This window comes from Vipera ursinii (genome assembly GCF_947247035.1).
Source record: "Vipera ursinii genome assembly, chromosome: 10".
Taxonomy (NCBI): Eukaryota; Metazoa; Chordata; class Lepidosauria; order Squamata; family Viperidae; genus Vipera; species Vipera ursinii.
In genome coordinates, this window is record NC_139520.1 from 7,842,384 (window position 1) to 7,861,425 (window position 19,042).

General features: G+C 41.2%; 1 protein-coding gene across 1 annotated transcript in view; it reads right to left on the reverse strand.

The window, feature by feature from the left end:
* Nucleotides 1-6: 6 nt before the first annotated feature.
* The window catches only part of PLCG2 (phospholipase C gamma 2), an 82,387-nt gene continuing 63,351 nt past the window's right edge, over nucleotides 7-19,042 (reverse strand). The window contains exons 23-34 of the mRNA XM_083370619.1: nucleotides 17,818-17,914; nucleotides 16,917-16,983; nucleotides 15,510-15,667; nucleotides 13,718-13,820; nucleotides 10,447-10,656; nucleotides 8,854-8,999; nucleotides 7,004-7,118; nucleotides 6,360-6,524; nucleotides 4,838-4,926; nucleotides 2,124-2,302; nucleotides 1,697-1,746; nucleotides 7-424 (exon numbers count right to left, since the gene is read on the reverse strand). Coding sequence (XP_083226745.1) covers nucleotides 1,704-1,746; nucleotides 2,124-2,302; nucleotides 4,838-4,926; nucleotides 6,360-6,524; nucleotides 7,004-7,118; nucleotides 8,854-8,999; nucleotides 10,447-10,656; nucleotides 13,718-13,820; nucleotides 15,510-15,667; nucleotides 16,917-16,983; nucleotides 17,818-17,914 — 1,372 coding nt within the window. The 3' untranslated portion in view covers nucleotides 7-424; nucleotides 1,697-1,703. The remainder of the gene's footprint in view (nucleotides 425-1,696; nucleotides 1,747-2,123; nucleotides 2,303-4,837; nucleotides 4,927-6,359; nucleotides 6,525-7,003; nucleotides 7,119-8,853; nucleotides 9,000-10,446; nucleotides 10,657-13,717; nucleotides 13,821-15,509; nucleotides 15,668-16,916; nucleotides 16,984-17,817; nucleotides 17,915-19,042) is intronic.

Sequence of the window (19,042 nt, forward strand, 5' to 3'; positions counted from 1 at the left end):
GGCCCCTTTGAACTTGCCACAGAAGTAGCCATTTTACAAAGTCATCTAGACAAAATATATACATTTATAGTCGACCCTTTTTTTAATGTCCTAAAATTGTACAAATCTGTCAATTTATTGCCATTCAGCCTTATACATACACTCATTCCTTTGACGTACACGTACATTTAAAAATAAATAACGCTCCAGCCTCATAAAGAGAAATGGATCTTACAGCTTTTTTAAAAACGTGCGCACACAAAAAGTTGTTTTCTGACATTTTTTCTAGCTGTTGCATAGGTATAACCAGGCACGGTCCGTAATGCAGCAGGCGGTTTAACCTCTTTTGCTCGTTAGGATGCCATTTCAAAAAATTAATCCAGTCGAGGCACGCTGCACATGCCTTTCGTTCCAGAAAACATCAGGCACGCAAACACAGTTTCACCTAGCAAAGACACAAGAGAGGAAAAAGTTGTGTTTTTTAGGTTTTGGAAAAGTTTTAACACTGGAGTTGATAAGAGGTAGTCCTTGATGTATGGCCACGATTGAGAATCATTGCTAAGCAAGGTGGTGATTAAGAGAGCCTTATCCAATTTTACGACCTTTTCTGCCATGGTTGTTAAGCAAATCCAGCTTCCCCACTGACTTTGCCTGCTAGAAGCCAGCTGGGACAGTTGCAAATGGCGATCATGGGAAAAAAAAACCCAGGACAGTGCAACTGCCGTAAATAAAGGCTGGGTGCCAAGCACCCAAATTTTGATCACATGACCATGGGGATGCTGCAACAGTCGTTAAGTATGAGGCCTGGTTGTTAAGTTGAGGACTCCCTGTATACTATAACCAAAGGCCACAATCTAATCTTTAGACTGAACAAGAGTCATGTATAACGTTAAGCTCGGGTTCCGTAAACTACAGGTAGTCCTTGACTTAGGACCACAGTTGAGCCCAAGACTGATGTTGCTAAGTGAGACATTTATTTAGTGAGTTTTGACTTTTCTTGCCACATTCGTTAAGTGAATCACTGCAGATGTTAAATTAGTAACCTCTGGCTCCCCCCCAATTGACTTTGCTTGTCAGGTCGCCAAAGGCGATCATCTGACCCCGGTGTATTGCGACCATCATAAATATGAACCCGTTGTCAAGCATCCAGATGTAAATCACATGACCCTGGGGATGCTCCCACGGTCATAAGTGTGAAAATGGCCCTAAGTCCCTTTTTCCAACACTGTTGTTGTTGTTAGTTGCAAAGTCGTGTCCAACCCATCGCGACCCCATGGACAACATTCCTGCAGGCCTTCCTGTCCTCTACCATCTTCTGGAGTCCATTTAGGCTCACGCCTCCTGCTTCAGTGACTCTATCCAGCCACCTCATTCTCTGTCATCCCCTTCTTCTCTTGCCCTCAACCTTTCCCAGCATTAGGCTCCTCTCCAGTGAGTCCTTCCTTCTCATTAGGTGGCCAAAGTATTTGTGTTTCAGTGAATGGCTACTAAGTCGAAGACTACCTGTAGTTTCAAAGAAACTTGGATTGGCCACGAACAGGCCATCTTTGGGGTCTGAGGGACATTTTTCTCTACGCACCATGCAGACCATGTTTTGCTTGGAACGTCATATAACAAAGCCAGCACCTCTTCTCTCTGCAACTTTTGAAACCTGTTAGAAAACCACACAGAACATCTAATCAAAGCAATATTTTCAGTGCAAGGTAACAGCTCTTACCAGATTACTAGGAATAGAATTTGCTGTTGCTGACTCGTTTCTCTTTCAATCTGAAAGAAAGCAAAAGGGGGAAAGAATTCAGCTGCAACATTACATGCCCGAGTTCTCTTCTTCCCAAGCATAGTGACTTCTTAACTATATGTACTTAAATGCTCATGGGGGGGGGGGAAGCAAATAATTCAATAATAAACAGAAAGGGGGTAATAAATTTGTAGGGGATAAATTTGCAGATGGCGCTGTATGCTTTGGAAGTTGCAAGCTGTTCTATGAGTGGATCCGTTTATACTTCTTGCGGTGCGTTCATCATGGGAAGTATTACTATCGCTTTATTTGTAAATAAATACTGCACCCAGTTTTGGCAACCGTCAAGAAACTACTGTGAAGTAACTTCTGGTGTCGTTCTTGGTTCCTTGGGCCTGGCACATACCTCTTGTTGCAAGTTTCCTGATAGACTTGCAGCTGGCCCTCGTTTGCGCTGAACTCTCTCAGCAAAGCATCCCGACTGGGACTCCGGATGTTTCGCCGAGTGTCGTACAACTGGTTGTTCAGTTCTGCTTGCCGTTGACGCAACTGCCTAAAGGAGGAATACAGATCTTCCTCGCTTTCCTTTAGAGGAGTAAAGGAAGGGAAAGAGAGCTTAGGCTACATTACAACACCAACTGATAGAAAAGAGAAAATCGGATTGGATTGGACCAGCCAGAGGTCGTTTTAAGAGTTACGCGCATGGAACTGAAAGCAAACTTTAAGTCGTCTAAATTTTTGCCATTACGTTATACCAGACATTGGCCGGATTGAGTCAGTCCTGGAAAGATGGGAACCTTTTATTTTAAACCACATCAAACGTGAAAACGCGTCTAGTTCTTTATACGTGTTTATAGCTTTGCTAGCTGGGAAATTCTGGGATTCGAAGCCCACACGTCTGAAAGTGGCCAAGGTTGAGAAACTTGGTTTAAACCGTTCGAAGCCTAAGTGCTCCTCAAAAGGAGTGGGGAAAAAACAAGATTAGAAATCTCCAAAACTGAACAAAATGAACAAAATACTTTACAACTCAGAAGCGAACGAGGCAAATGCTGCTTTACACTTTACACTCACCTACGCGAAGTAGCACATCATGAGAAAGGCAGGGCTAGAGGAGTCAAAAATTGGAATTAAGATTGCTGGAAGAAATATCAACAACCTAAGATATGCAGATGATACCACTCTAATGGCAGAAAGTGAAGAGGAACTGAAGAGTCTCTTGTTGCGAGTGAAGAAGGAGAGTGCAAAAGTTGGGTTGAAACTAAACATTAAGAAAACCAAGATCATGGCATCCGGCCCTCTCAATTCCTGGCAAATAGATGGGGAAGAAATGGAGGTAGTGACAGATTTTATTTTCCTGGGCTCCAAGATCACTGCAGATGGGGACTGTAGTCAAGAAATTAAAAGACGCTTGCTCCTGGGGAGGAAAGCCATGGCAAATCTAGACAGCACACTAAAAAGCAGAGACATCACCCTGTCAACAAAAGTGCATATAGTCAAGGCTATGGTCTTCCCAGTTGCAATGTATGGCAGTGAAAGTTGGACCATAAGAAAGGCTGAGCGCCAAAGAATTGAGGCCTTTGAACTCTGGTGCTGGAGAAGACTCCTGCGAGTCCCTTGGACTGCAAGGCGATCAAACCGGTCAGTCCTAGAGGAGATCAACCCTGACTGCTCTTTAGAAGGCCAGATCCTGAAGCTAAAACTCAAATACTTTGGCCACCTAATGAGGAGAAAGGACTCACTGGAGAAGAGCCTAATGCTGGGAAAGATTGAGGGCAATAGAAGAAGGGGACGACAGAGAATGAGGTGGCTGGATGGAGTCACTGAAGCAGTAGGCGTGAGCTTAAATGGACTCCAGAAGATGGTAGAGGACAGGAAAGCCTGGAGGAACATTGTCCATAGGGTCGCGATGGGTCGGACACGACTTCGCAACTAACAACAACTAACAACAACGCGAAGTAGGTGAGGAAACCATCTTTTATGAACTCTTTGTTTCTGCACTTCAACAATTCTACACCCCTCTCCAAGCTCCTTCCAGGAAACGTGGGATATGGAAGAAAGGAAAACCACCTCGGCCGCCCTGGCTTCACAAACTCTTTAGGAAAGAAGCCAAACCCAGCGGAATCGCCTGCAGACAAAAGGTTGCGCAAAACGGTTCCAAAGCTTTTTGCTTAAGAAAAAGAGTGTGGTGTTTCTCCTCGAATTGTCTTCGCTCAAGTTCTCTTGGCTTTAGCCTCGTCGGTTTTGATAACGTGGGAATCAAAGCCCCTTTGTGGCGTAGCGGTGCCTAGTGCATCCAACCGATCCCGCAGGAGATTTTGTAAGAGAAGAAAATTGCAAATCTTGAGCTGCAGGGTCATCGCTAATCGTAAGGTTCTATTCTGACACACACACACACACAGCCCGACATGTCTGTTTATTTTTTAAATTTTTATATCGCCCATCTTGTTGATGTAGCTGGGCGGCTTACAATATCATGAAAAGTAAAAAGTAAAAAAAAAAAGGTAATGCGAAGCAATTGTCAGGCATCATGATCACGTCCACATGTGAAGGCGGAATTACACTGATTTATTGCGAAACAGCCTATACAGAGGAATCTGCTCAACTAACTGTGAGCACCTGTTTGGAGTTAGGAATTCAGGGGAAAGTTGGACTTAATTCACTTCTAGGCTGATTCCTCTTTTAACACTGCCCTCCCCCCCAGGATATGCTACTCCTTTTTATATCAATTAAAATTAGGGGAATTAAATAGAAGGGTAAAAGTCAAAACAATGCATGATGTAGGGCGGTAGGGATCTTCACCCCATCAGCCACCCCTAATGTGGCACGCACCTATCAGGGTCCCTGGCCAACTGACAAAGCCAGATGTTCAGGCTCTTGCAATGGCAGGAGTGCTGAGAGCCGACCTCACCTCCAACGAAATATTCTGGAAGGCGGGAGCCCACAAGAGAAAAGACTCTCCTGGATCCTGTCAGCCAAATGTTTATTTATTTATTTATTTATTTTATTGATTCATATCGCACCTTTCCTATTCAAGGTGGTGAACCCACCAGTGCTTCATCAAAATGTCCTTTCCCTTTGGTTGCACTGTTTTGTGAAAGGTGAACTTAGATATCCACTTACCAAGATCTGCTGCATCTCACAATATATCAGAAGAGAAGCCAGCTCTATGTCTTCACTGTATCCGTTTTTGAGGGGGACTGACCGATAGCCTAAAAGGGGGAAGATTAAAAGGGTGAATTGCCATTTCGAGGCAGTCTCAGACTTGCACACCTGAAGGAACAAACCGAGGCTCACCTGTTCTTATCTTGAAAAGACAGAGTTTACTAGGAAGCAGCAGGAAAGAGAAGGCATCGTGAAGGATGGCAAGACAATCACATGCCCCACAGCTGGAAAAAACCACAAGCAGCCACAAGAGATCTGCACTTCTGCAACAGGTCAAAAGCAAAAGAAGAATCGAAGCTATCCAGATAATTATATTTCTTTTAGCAGGAGGCAAGTTCAGATGTAAGAGTAACAGAGCTGGAAGGGACCTTGGAGGTCATCTTGTCCAACCCCCTGCTTTCGCAGGAGACCTATACTATTACTGATAGACAAGTGGCTGTCCAGTCTCTTCTTAAAAGCCTCCAATGATGGGGCACCCACAATTTCCGAAGGCAATTTTTTCCCACTGGTTAATTGTTCTCGCTGTTAGGAATTTTCTCCTTAGTTCTAGGTTGCTTCTCTCCTTAAGTTTGTTTCCATCCATTGTTTCTTGTCCTGCCTTCTGGTGCTTTGGTCAATAAGTTGGCCCCCAATTCCTTGTGACAACCCCTCCAATACTGGAAGACTCCTGTCATGTCACCCCTGGTCCTTCTTTTCACTAGACTAGGTGTTCCCAGTTCCTGCAATCGCTCATATGTTTTAGCTTCTAGGCCCCTAGATGTGTTATAGCCCCCCAAAATATCTTTTTGTAGTTGGCCTATGCCACTTGGCTGTATTAAAACCTCGCAAGCAAGTTCAAGTTCGTACTTAATACTCCCATCCTGATTAATCAGCAAGGATAAACTGAAAAGAAAATAGTCAAGTGTTAGGAAAGCGCGTACTCCACAGAACAAAGATTTGAGAAAGGATTTGAAATGTCACAAATAAAACTTGAAGATCAAACATTTCAATTTAATTCTACTGTCACTTTCAGTCCAAACATCTGAGCTGAGACAGCCAACTCATTCTCTCTGCCTCAGCCAAACAGCTTATAGAAATCTGAAGATCAATATAATACAGGTAGTCTTCAACCCCAATTGAGCCCAAAATTTCTGTTGCTAAGTGAGATGGTTGTTAAGAGGGCCCCACTTTACGACTTTTCTTGCCACAGTTAAGAACATGGCTGCAAAGTGAATACGGCTTCCCCATTAACTTGTCAAAAGGTTGCAAGCTGTAATCACATAAGCCCGGGACTCTGCAAGCGTCATAAATATAAGCCAAGGGCCACACATCTGAATTTCGATCACGTGAGCATGGGGATGTCTCAACGGTGTGACAAATGGTCATAAATCACTTTTTTCAGCGTCGTCATAACCTCAAACGGTCCTAAATGAAAGGCTGTAAGTCAATGACTACCTGTATGCAAAATTCCATGCTTGATCTGGTAATATTTGATACCTACCTGATTTGACACCTTTGATTGGAAAAGTCGCATGTGCTAAGAAATTGGGGTCACTGAACATGTCTTCTTCGTAGACAACAAAGCGTAGAAATGCTATGTTAGGGTCATAAATTTCAAATTTCACTTGCTCCTGAAGTGTCCAAACTGGGTTAAGACCATTGTCATCTGTAACAAAATGAGTGTTCTGTTATATTCTCGAGTCCCGCACACTGGCTTGGAGCAAGACCCGAAAGTCTGAACACCACATGAAGCCATATCTTGTGGTCTTTTGAGAGTTTCAAGTGCCTCTTATTTTTATAAGAAACAAGGAATGGTTTTGTGGCCCTTTAAAGGTTACCCAATTTATTATAGCATAGGATTGTGTGTAGCCTCAGGTACACTGAATTCTCTTGCTCACAACAGAAAGATGGAAGAAGAAGTAACACAGCATTATCTATAGGTCACTATTTCTAAGCCTTGGCAGTCTTCAGTTGTGTGGGCTTCAATTCCCACAATTCTTAGCAGAGGCCTTGCTGGCTGGGGAATTCTGGAAGTTGAAGTCCACAAGTTTTAAAGTTGCCAAGGTTGGACACCCTTGATTTACACCATATAGGTTCTCTCCTCATTAAAAGGTACAACCCAACTTTTAAAAGAATAGTACTTACTCACAACAGTCGTCTTGAACTTATTGTTGTCATATTCAGCCCCACAGATCTCCACCTCTACAAATGGGCAGGCGATACTTCTGCCAGACTTGGGAAGATGTCGAGCAGCAATGACCTGTTTTAAGACATACCCCAATATTCAAATTATTTCAAATACTGAATTACTGCTGCAGATCCAGAAGCTATTACGGTACTCAAACAAGATCATAATTTAGCAGCTTCTTTCTCCAATTACATAAGGCAATCGAAAAGATTCAATCACACCCATTCCAGTTCAGCTAAGCCCTCAACTTTGCTTGGGCTGTTTGTCAAAGCCAGGTTTTTGTAATAATTTCAATTTTATTAATCACCCCGAGCATACAGTTGAATAATATAGGTTATACTATTATCCTACAGTAGGCAGGGTAATAACTGTGGGGTCTTTGGTGCTCTCTGAGCTTGGTGGTTGTCTTGCAGACATTTCCTTACCCAAACTAGGTAACATCATCAGTTCTACCAAGGGAGTTTGTGCTCTGTTTACCCCAATCAAGGAAGTATTAACTCAAGACATACAATCAAAAACAATAAACAACTGCCTAATCAAGGACTATCAAGAAGAAAACAATACCTCCCACCAACACTGACAGTCCAAGCCACTAGTATATAAATTGAGAGCAAACCCCATTCCCTTCTAGCACTGATGATGTTACCTAGTTGGGTAATCAAATGTCTACAAGAAACGTCCACCAAGCTCAGAGAGCACCAGGGACCCCACAGTCCTCCTCCTCTCCGCAAAACCCACCCCCTTCTAGCAATGATGATCTTACCTAGTTGGTTAATGAAACATCTGCAAGAAAACCACCAAGCTCGGAGAGCACCAGGGACCCCACAGTTCAACCCTGAGCTACGAGTGTTCTCTTGGAAGGGTAATAATTATTCAATAAATCTAAGCAAGGAAACTTGCTTGTGGCAAAGTATATCGTTGTTTTAGTGGTCAGAACAATAGCAGAATCAGATGAGGATGATTTTACAAACAGCCAACTTTGGTTTAGCAGATATATAACTAAAAAGCCAAGTATCTGCGGTAGCAACTGCTGGCAATCGACTTGACGTTTGAGCAGATCCCTGGAAAGAGGTGCTTTGATAACAGAGGCCCAATAAGTAGTTTCATATTTGTTCACCCACAGGTTAAGTCTAATATTTGTTGCTATCGTGGGCAGAAAAGCCACAGGCAGATACCACAAAAAGGTCTTCTCTCGGCCCATGAAAGGGCTCCAGTCTTTCGCCACTATTTGCAAATGTTCTAATCAAACTGTCCACGCTGCTAACATTGGATGTTCCAGCTCTAACAACTAGTGGAAATTGCAGCCATTTTCTCAATTTTACTTTTTCATGATCTTTCTCCTATTTAGAAACCAGTGTAGAGTGTGTGTGTCTGTCTGTCTCTCTCTCTGTGTGTGTGTGTGTAAAATGAATGCTTGAGCTCAGCAAGCCATAATAACTCTTGCTTTATGGGAACCCAAGGATGATTTGATAACGTTTGTTTCAGGCTAATTGGAGAATGTGATTTATGACTGCTTATTAGGGGATAGGAACTGCAAATTGTTACGTGGTATTGGGGAGGGGGAAGGGAAACTAGTTTTGGGTTCAACTATGTAGTGCCGATACTTTGTCTCCTGAATAAAATGTTCTTTGAGGAAGAATCCTTGCCTTGAAGTTCTTTATCGGGTTTCATCTATCGGAACCATGACACTAACAAGGCTGCCAAGTATAATTCAAAGGAAAACCTCCTATGGAACACCCTCCCCCGCCCCTCCTCCAAAGATTCCTTGTTTGCCAATAATGGCGGCGGGGGGGGGGGAAACATTTACCCTCACGGTCAAAATCATTTGCAGCTTCTTCTTGCATTCATTGAGCACCGGATCGTAAGCCTCATTTCTCATGCCTTCTGGCTGCAGCACGTAGCCGGTCCAACCGTTCAGTGAGAACAAAGCTTGATTCATTTGCATGTATTTATCTAAGGAAAATATTTGGAATGGCGGGGGGAAAAAAAGAGATTAGCTGGATGTCCTGGTTGCCTGGTTAACTAAGGGAAAGGATTGGCAAAATAATAAAGGGCCTGGAGCTTTTCTACACCAACTTGAGTTGAGGACTATCTATAGCAGGGGTCCTCAAACCTGGCCACTTTAAGACTTGTAGTGGACTTCAACAATTCTGGGAGTTGAACTCCGCAAGTCTTAAAGTGGCCAAGTTTGAGGGCCTCTCTACAGCAACAGTACTACATTCAAGAGGACGGGTTGTGGTATGCCCCTGGGAGCATCCAACCAAGTGGCAGTTGGTTGGTGGATGGCCCAAATGTCCCACTCCTTTCCTTCGATCCTCCTGTTGGTTTTAATTATTGGACTGCCCTCTCTGGACTTGCTGACTGGATGCATCAATATTCCGATACGGACTTACTCGCCCTCAGGGGTGCCCCCCTCTCCTGGGTGCATCCCGCCTTCTTTTCTATCCCTAGTCTCGATGAGGGGCCCAATTATGTGAACCGCCCTGAGTCCCTACCAAGGAGAAGGGCGGTATATAAATCAAATAAACTAACTAAACTAACTAACAATGGAAGACATTGTTATTCTTTGTTAATATCCATTCTTTATTAATTTCACCAATCAGAGTTACCTTGAGGTAAGATGGGTGGCCTACACATTTTATAAATATATACACACACAAGCTACTATTACTGGGAACTGTCAGGTTTAAATTGACCTGGGAATAAAACTTGAGATATTGTGCTCCCTTGTATCCTGAAATATTAAATTCCAGTGAAATGTGGCAAATGGGACTGGATGTATATATTTTTTCCACTTACTGAAATAGTATTGTTTGGAATTATAGAAAAAAATGCTTTTGTTACAAATGTGTAGCAAAATACATCAGCAATGTGGCAATTAAAAAACTATATGTGTGTGTGTGTGTGTATTATTCAAATTGCTAATAAAGAATTAGGGAGGCCTCCCTAATTCTTTATTAGCAATTTGAATAATTTACACAAATAATGAACTGTCGTAAGTTGTGACTATAGCCTGTGGATAGCCTTGGGTCAGGCTGAAACAGGAAAGATTTAACCAGCAAGGTATTCAAAAAGACTTGACAAATACTTAACATACATACATACATATATATATATATATATGTATTTCAATGATTAAACAGTGAAGGAAAGAAATCCTAATGATAAAGGAAAACGAACCTGTATGGAAAATCTATAAACTAGTATAACAGAATTCAGTCCTCAAAAAACCTGATTATAGAGAAACCACAAAAAATACCGATCCAGCTTCTCATTTTGAGAAGAAAATGACTTTTCAAAATTGTGTAGAGAAGACATAATCTCTCTCTGTCTCTCAACATTCAGCGGGATCATTTCGGTAGGTGGTTAAGTAAATGAGAAAATTGCTTTTTTGTGTCACCTGGTGTCTGGAAATTAAGAGCCACCATCTGCACCCCACAAAACCAGAAGCGAAAAGGATCATAATTTGAGGAATCCACTCTTTGCCCTTTGGGATAAATTCGAGTCAGCCCCTTCTGATTGTACTTCAGGAGGTCAAACGGTTTCTGCTTGACAATGCTGTCCGCTTTGGTTTCCACAAAAGAACGAATTTCTTTGAAACTGGGATTATCTACAAAAAGAAGGTACAGGTAGAAGCTATTTCATAAATATATACCCACATAACTTACTGCAGAGTTGCAATAAGAGAGTCAGTTTGGTCTAGTGGTTAAAGCACCAAGTTAGAAAGTGGGAGTCCCACCTTAGGAATAAAAGCCAGCAAGAAAACATAAATACCTCTCAGGAGGAAATATATAGTATACTGCAATTAATTCAAATAACACTGAGTTCAAATCACAAAGAAATCCAAAATAACTTTGAAAATATAAATCAATATATTTCTAAGTTAACTCTACAACAAAAAAAACTTACAGGAAACAACCACAGAGAAGGAGCAGACAAAACTGCTGCATTGGCTCCGGTTACCCTCCGGGTGAGATTCAAGGTGCTGGTGATGACCTATAAAGCCCTAAATGGCCTGGGTCCGGGATATCTGAGGGAACACCTGCTGCCGGCATCAAGCTCCCTTCGTCCTGTGCGCTCCCACAGGGAGGGTCTTCTCAGGGTGTTGCCAGCAAAGGATTGCCGGCGGGCAAAACCCAGGGGGAGGGCCTTCTCTGTGGGCGCACCTGCCCTCTGGAACCAGTTACCCGTAGAGCTCAGGACTGCCCCTGACCTTCGTTCGTTCCGCCGGGACCTGAAGACCTGGCTCTTGGAGCTTTCTGGCCAGGGCTGAGAATTTTTAATTTTTAACTTATTGTAATTGGGTTTTTAATCAGAGTTATAGGGGTTTTAGATTTTTAATCAAGGATAATTTAATCTATTTTAATTGTTATTAACTTTTTGTATTGTAATGTTGTTTTAACTGCCTTGTGAACTGCCCTGGGTCCTACGGGAGAAGGGCGGTATATAAGTTCAATAAATAAGTTAAATAAATAAATAAATAAATAAATAAAACAAATAAGTGGACATAAAATTGAAAATAGAGACTCAAAGAACTTAACAAAGCAAGAAAAAATGATTTAATCCTAGTGGGGGGAAATTTACAAGAAATGGAAAAAACAACTCATCCCTTAAGACTACAAAACAAATCTGAGGACCAAAAAATCAAATAGGATAAAATGGAATGTAGAGATGTTGAAAACATCAGAGAGAAAGGAAGTGGTAAGAGAAGCAAAGAAGGAAAAAAAGAAAATTTTCAAGAAACATGGAAAGGCAAAAGCATCATATAAAGACACTTTATTCGATTTACTTCTTATACCTACAGCAACAGTCATGAACATATGGAAAAACATTTTGATTCAGCAAAACACATTGATCAAGAAAGATCCTGGTCAAAGGAAAAAGATCAAATGAAAATTAAGAAAATAGATGATGGGATCTGCCAGAGAGAATATTTAAAAAAGAAACATTTGTTTGAATATGGTTAAAGAAATAGAAAAGATTCTGAATACACATGTCATTCTAAAAAAGAAAAAAAATGTTTTGAATAAGTGTTAAAGGATTAAATGATTAAAAGGTAAAGGTAAAGTTTCCCCCGCACACGCGTGCTACTCATTTCCGACTCTAGGGGCCGGTGCTCATCTCCGTTTCAAAGCCGAAGAGCCAGCGCTTGTCCGAGGATGTCTCCGTGGTCATGTGGCCGGCATGACTAGACGCCAAAGGCGCACGGAACGCTGTTACCTTCCCACCGTAGTGGTCCCTATTTTTCTACTTGCCTTTTTACGTGCTTTCGAACTGCTAGGTTGGCAGAAGCTGGGACGAGTAACAGGCGCTCACTCTGTTACGCGGCACTCGGGATTCGACCCGCCAAACTGCCGACCTTCTGATCGACAAGCTCAGCCTCTTAACCCACTGAGCCACCGCGTCCCTTTTATTAAATGATTAGACGCATTAAATGGAATATTTAAAGATTAAATATATTTTTTTAATTATGCTTAAAAAAAATAAGAAATTTGGGGAATGAATATATATTAGCTTGGGAGGAATATATATTTTAAGTAGTATTTTACTTTTTATGTTTCTTTACTCTTGTTCTCTTTTCCTTTTGTTTACTGTTTTTACCTCTTCTTTAAGAAATGTAAAAGAGTTGAGATGGTTTATATGGGAAAAATGGATTTAAATCTTTAAATGTAATTAACTGTTGGGAAATTCTTAACCACCAAGAATAATTTGAACTTTATGGGAGAAACAAATCTAAATAAGGACTGTAACAGGATATAAGATGAGGCAACCAGAATGATTAGGATAGAAAACAAATATATTGATATGATCATTATTTCTAGGAATATTGGGAAAAAGTCATATATGTAACTGTTATTTATCAAAATAATAAGACACTATTATTTCAAGGTTTGCAAAGAAGACATTTTGGGGAAAAGGGGAAATCAACTAAATGTGCTATGTGGATTATGGATTATAGAAACCAATTGTTAATGATTTTTCTTTACAAATGTAAACCCGGCAAACACACTGCTTACCAACCATGAAGTGATTTATGTTTTAAAAAAATCAATAAAACATATTGGGGGGGAAGGAAAGGGTCAGAAGTCAATACTTCTTTTTTTTCTTTTAAAAAATAATTGTGCAATTTTCCCCCTCCTGTTTTTTTCTCACGTCTTTTATTTTCATTGTATCTTGTGTGATAATAAATCTCACTAAAACATATGAGAAAAATAAATTGCCTTCGGTAAAGATGATTCATCCATAGCTTAGCTACTAGCATTCCATGATAGGACATCACAATTTCTGAACCCAATCACTATGTGGTACGTGTTGCAAGGCCAATGTGGGAACCAAAGAAGTAACTGTCCTCTGTTTTGGTGAAGGAGTAAGCTGATGGCAGAAGGTTGCAAAGTAGAGGCAGGAAAGAGATAGCTTGGCTTCTATGGCAATTTCCATCGGTATCTCACTTCAAATAGAGAGACATCGTGGCGTCAACTTTTAGACGTCATAGCCAGAAAGAAGGACCTACCAAATCCCTTAGGTTGCAGATCTCCCAGGTGTGCAATATTGGAAAACATGCAAATAGCAAATAGCTTGGGTTGAAGAGACCTCTGCCTCTCTTCCCGGAAAAACAACAAATATTCTTTTTTGGTTTAGCAAGCTAACCGTTGGATTAAAAAATGGTTTACCGAGGCTGTCTTTGGTTTTGCTCGTGGGTATGCAATAGATTACCAAGTCGGACAATTCCATGGCAATTAACTGCTTCTTTTCCAAGTATCCTTTTAAAGTTTTCTGTTTTAAGATTTAAGAAAAAGAAAGAAAGAAAGAAAAAGCAAAGTATACATTAGATCATGGCAGTTACCCAACAGGAAAAGAAACCTCACAAAAATCACACATCGGATGTCAACTTTAGGCTGGCTTCTACAGAAATTCTGTCACCAGAAGTTCTTCAAATATTTTCACTAGTACTTCCAACTATGAAATCTCACTGAAGTCAGCCTTTTTAGACAGACACACACACACATCCCAAAAAAAGAACAACTCCCTCTGAATCATCTTGAAACATAGAAGTGTTTATACTATTTCATTTCCAGGTAACCAAGCTATTTTACTGTCAAGAATATTTTTTTTATTTTAATCCCATTTATATCCCGCCCTTCTCCGAAGACTCAGGGCGGCTTACAATCTAAGCACAAATCAAATGTGCTTAGCAATAGCCTTCATTCTATGTATATGCCTGCTTATTAGGGCTTTTGGGGCCCCCCAAGCAGCATTATTACAAAGTCAGCTTATTGCCCCCAACAATCTGGGTCCTCATTTTACCTACCTCAGAAGGATGGAAGGCTGAGTCAACCTTGAGCCTGGTGGGACTCAAACCTGCACTAATGGCAGGCAGCTGGTGTTACTTAAGGAGGTATTAGCCCACTGCTCCACCAAGGCTCATGCTGTCATTGTGTAATGAGAATGACAATTGGGGGTAAAAGCCAATTTAGAAGAATAATTTAAGGAACAGTTGTGTGATACTGGTAACCACTCATTCAGCAACCACTGAAAGTTACACTGGCACTGAACAGAAGTGACGTATAGCTGGTACTCACACTTTTTTTTTAATCCCATTTACATCCCGCCCTTCTCCGAAGACTCAGGGCGGCTTACAATTTAAAGCACAAATCAATGTGCTTAGCAATACAACCCTTGCAGCATGCCCAAGGTCACATGATCAAAACTTTGGGTGCTAGGCAACCAGCATGGATTTAAGATGATTGCAGGATGCTCAAGAAGAGCCCTGGTGGCGCAGTGGTTATAATGTAGTATTGCAGGCTACTTCTGCTGACTGCCAGCTGCCCGCACTTTGGCAGTTCGATCCTGACCGGCTCAAGGTTGACTCAGCCTTCCATCCTTCTGAGGTTAGTAAAATGAGGAGCCAGATTGTCGGGAGGCAAAAAACTGACTCTGTAAACCGCTTAGAGGGCTGTAAAGCACTGTGAAGTGGTATATAAGTCTAAGTGCTGCTGCTATTGCGCTTCCTTCTATCCATCCATGATGCACAGTGGTTAGAATTCAGTATTGCAGACTGACTCTGCCAACTACCAGCAGTTCGATCCTCACCGGCTCAAGGTGGACTCAGACATTCCACCCTTCCAGGGTCAGTAAAATGAGGAGACAAATTGTTAGGGGGCAATACGGTGACTCTGCAAACTGCTTAGAGAGGGCTGTAAAGCACCATGAAGCGATATATAAGTCTAAGTGCTCTTGCACTTCCTCTTCTGGAGTCATGTGGTCCTTCTCAGCTGGCTTCCCACAAGCAAAGTCAGCCAGGGAAGCCAGATTTATTTAATAACTGTATGATTCCTTTCATCTGCAATAATTCACTAATCAACTGTGGCCCAAAAAAAAAGGCTGCTAAATCGGGCACGAGTTACTTAACAACCAGCTTGGCTGAATGGCTGAGCGGTGCTTGGGGAAGGCCAGGGCTCTTACCTCTTCAACAGTTCTCCAGGTGATCTCTCTGATGCTCTGAAACCATTCAAACCACTCTTCCACTTTATCGGTGGCAAACTCAACGGGAGGGTCTTCAGGATTCTTGGGCTCCAGGACAAAGACAAAACTCTTCCCATGGTTGCCTTGAGGCATTTTCACTATCGGAAATGAGAGAAGAGGAATTGGCTCAACATTCTTCTAGCCCAGGGGTAGGCAACCTCGGCTCTTTTTATGACTCGTGGACTTAAACTCCCAGAATTTCTGAGCCAGCCAAGCTGGCTCAGGAATTCTGGGAGCTGAAGTCCACGAGTCATAAAAGAGCCGAGGTTGCCTACCCCTGTTCTAGCCAAATGCTCTACGGGGGGCCTCTGGGCTCCTCCTTTTTTTTCAGGCCATAAAATGCCAACCTCATCTTGTCTAATTATGCCTTCAAAGGTTCCTTCGTAGGGAGTGCATTTATGAGCTTGGAAGCACTGTTCACCCGCCGGGACTGCAAACGCGGTAAGGAAAAGCTGTAATACTGAGTTAAAACAGATTGAAAATCCACGCAGATGTGGACTTGAGAGAATACAGAATAACAAAGAGTTGGAAGGGACTCTGATGGTCTTCTGGTCCAGTGCTCTGCTCGAGCAGGAAGCCCTATTATCATTCTGGACAAATGGCTGTCCAATCTCTTTTAAAAACCTCCAGTGACGGAACACCCACAACCTCTGGAGGTCAGTCAGTCCACTGCTTAGAAATTTCTCTGGTTCTAGGTTGGATCTGTGAGATGGTCTCACGAGGTCGATGGATCGTTAAGGTGCTTCCAAGTAAAAAGGCATCACGCAGAGATGCAATCATATGAAGCTTTATTCAACGATAGATTAGATAGAAAGAATTACTTGGCATGAAGGCATTCATGCCTGCATGTGAGAGAGAACAAAAGAAAAGAAAGCAAGCTAGCATAGCATAACTGGAACAGAACAAGAAGTAGAACCAGAAACTGAACTGAACTGAACAAAGAGCAGCCCCTTGAGCAGAGGTATTTATGGGGGGGGAGGTCTCAGCCCCTCCCTAACCATAAAACTCTCTCGCCAATGGGGGTTGCAGGGGTCTGGGACCCCTGACTCATCAGTGGAAGCAAAGAAGCCTCTTTGCTCCCATCTGATGACCTTTTTGGGGAACTGCCAATGGCTGGCACAAAACATCTAACAGGATCGCTCTTTCATAAGCTAGGTAGAAAATAATCAGTAGTATTGCCCTTATGAAGAACTTGGAGGAAGAGGAGGAGGGAGGGGAGGAGGAGTGGGAGTAGGAAGAGGAGGAGGATCCTAAGTTTTTCTATTACAGCTACCTTCCCCCCCTCCATGTCACCTACATTAATTCTAATTTAAGAAACAAAAAAATTGGAGCCCAGCCTCTACATACCCACTGTGTATAAATTGAGATCCAGAATTCCCCGACATAGCGACCCCAAAGGATTGTCCTCAAAGATCTGGAAAGAAAAGATTTATATTTCATTATATAGGTTTTTGGGTTTTTTTAAATAAAAGACCCTTTCATCTTCACAAGTAGGAGTACAGTAAATAAGCCCGATTCCCATGCATCCGTTAAAAATTCCAAAAGCAACGTTTTAGAATAAATTTCCACCATGAAATTTAATCACTGAGAAATGATCAATGATTTAAACTACAGCTCTGAAGAAAAATTAGTCACATTTTTTTTCCTGTTAAATAGACAGTTGCAATAGGAGAGGTGGCACATATTTTATGTGGACATCTGTTAATTTGTTCTACAATACGTTTTCACAAACTTTAGCTTAAAAGAAAAATTAAAAATCACAAATTAAGAAAGAAAAGGGGAAAAAATCCATCTTATATTTTATACTTATCAATAGTCCCTGGTTTTTCTACTGTACGTTTATCATTAGTAGCATACAAATCAATATAAAAACAGTTCCTAATATATACAGTTTTTCTATTACTGGATAACATTAGCAAGGAACAAAGAAAGAAATCTCTTTACTGCCCACCTTACCCACCAACCTGTAATTATTTAATTCTAATGGTTTTGACTATATTCTATAGTTGTATAATCAGAGTGGCACAGTTATAACTTTCTAGTTACTCAAATATTGACTGATTTTTAATCTCCAGCCTTTAATCATCCTAGTTGCTCTTCTCTGCAGTTTTTCCAAAGTCTCAACATCTTTTTTTTAATGCGGTGACTAAAACTAGATGCAGTATTTATACACTAATAAATCATTTTAATAGACTTGAGAATCAAGAATACATTCTGACACGTGGATCACACCCAAAACTTTCCCCACCTGATTCTCAAGCTCCTCCATATTGTCAGGTGACATGTCTTCAACATAATTGGACGGAAAATAATGCTGAACTTTGTAGCCATAATCACCTTTCCACCTGGTTAAAAAGGAGAAAGAACTAAGGAGTGGGATCTGAATAACAAGAGCAATGACGTGTAAATTATCAATCGAATTATAATCATCAAGCAATTGCTTATTAGATCTGAATCTTTTAAAACTGCCCACCTCGGGAAAAACCTTCAAAGATGCTTTTAGCAATTGTCACATCTAATCGTAAAATAACATACGCAGTCTCTAAAACTTAATGCCTGCTCCCGAGCAGAAATGAGATGTGCAACCTAATCAGAATAAATCAAGTATGAAAAATTTCTGGAGAAGATAAGTTAACCAGAAGAACACAATTTCAAAGGGGCCGTGGTTAATGGAATAGCACTTATGGGCCGTCAACACAATTATGCACCATTTCAGCTCCTGCACAACTGATTTTAAATTGTGCCACCTACATTGCTTTTTACATTCTTCTTTTGTTCCTTTAAAATGCTTTGAAATTTAAGAAAACAAGTAGCTGATGTAGTTTTGGATTACATTACATTGAGTGGGCTGCTAGAGAAAAACAATTCAGAGGAAAATGGAACAAAGGAATGTGATTCTTCATGCAACGTGACACAAAACTATCTCTGCAGCACCACTCCTGGCCTCCCCAAAACTGAACAAAATTACGTTGGCTACTTTACAACTCTGATAAAAGCATTCTGTACCATCTCATCATCATCATCATTTTAAAGCTTTGGTTCACACATTTTCAGTCAAGTTTCCACTTGAAACAACAGAAAAATCCTATGAAGAAATCTGTCGTTGGAAAGCAGCTTGCAAGTAGCCCTCAACCAATGCAAAGACTAACAGTAGCCTATACGTTACCATCAGTGTGTGAAATTAGGCATTTTAGAGAATGCCTTCGAAATCTAGAGAACGCCAAAAGTGGGATGTCAAACTATGAAATGCTTAATATTTCAGGACATTTCCTAGGTATCTACGCAATGCCAAAAGGCAAACTGGCAAAGTATAACATACTTTGCAATTCTAGCCTTCCTTGTTGCAACAAGTAGATCATTGCTGGTCTTTTTCTCTCTCTCTTTTTTTCCCAGTAAGAAAATCCTGTGCTTTATTTTGCATTTCTTCCTTTGTTTTCATATATGTCTTTTTAATAAAGGGTTAGAGTTAGGCT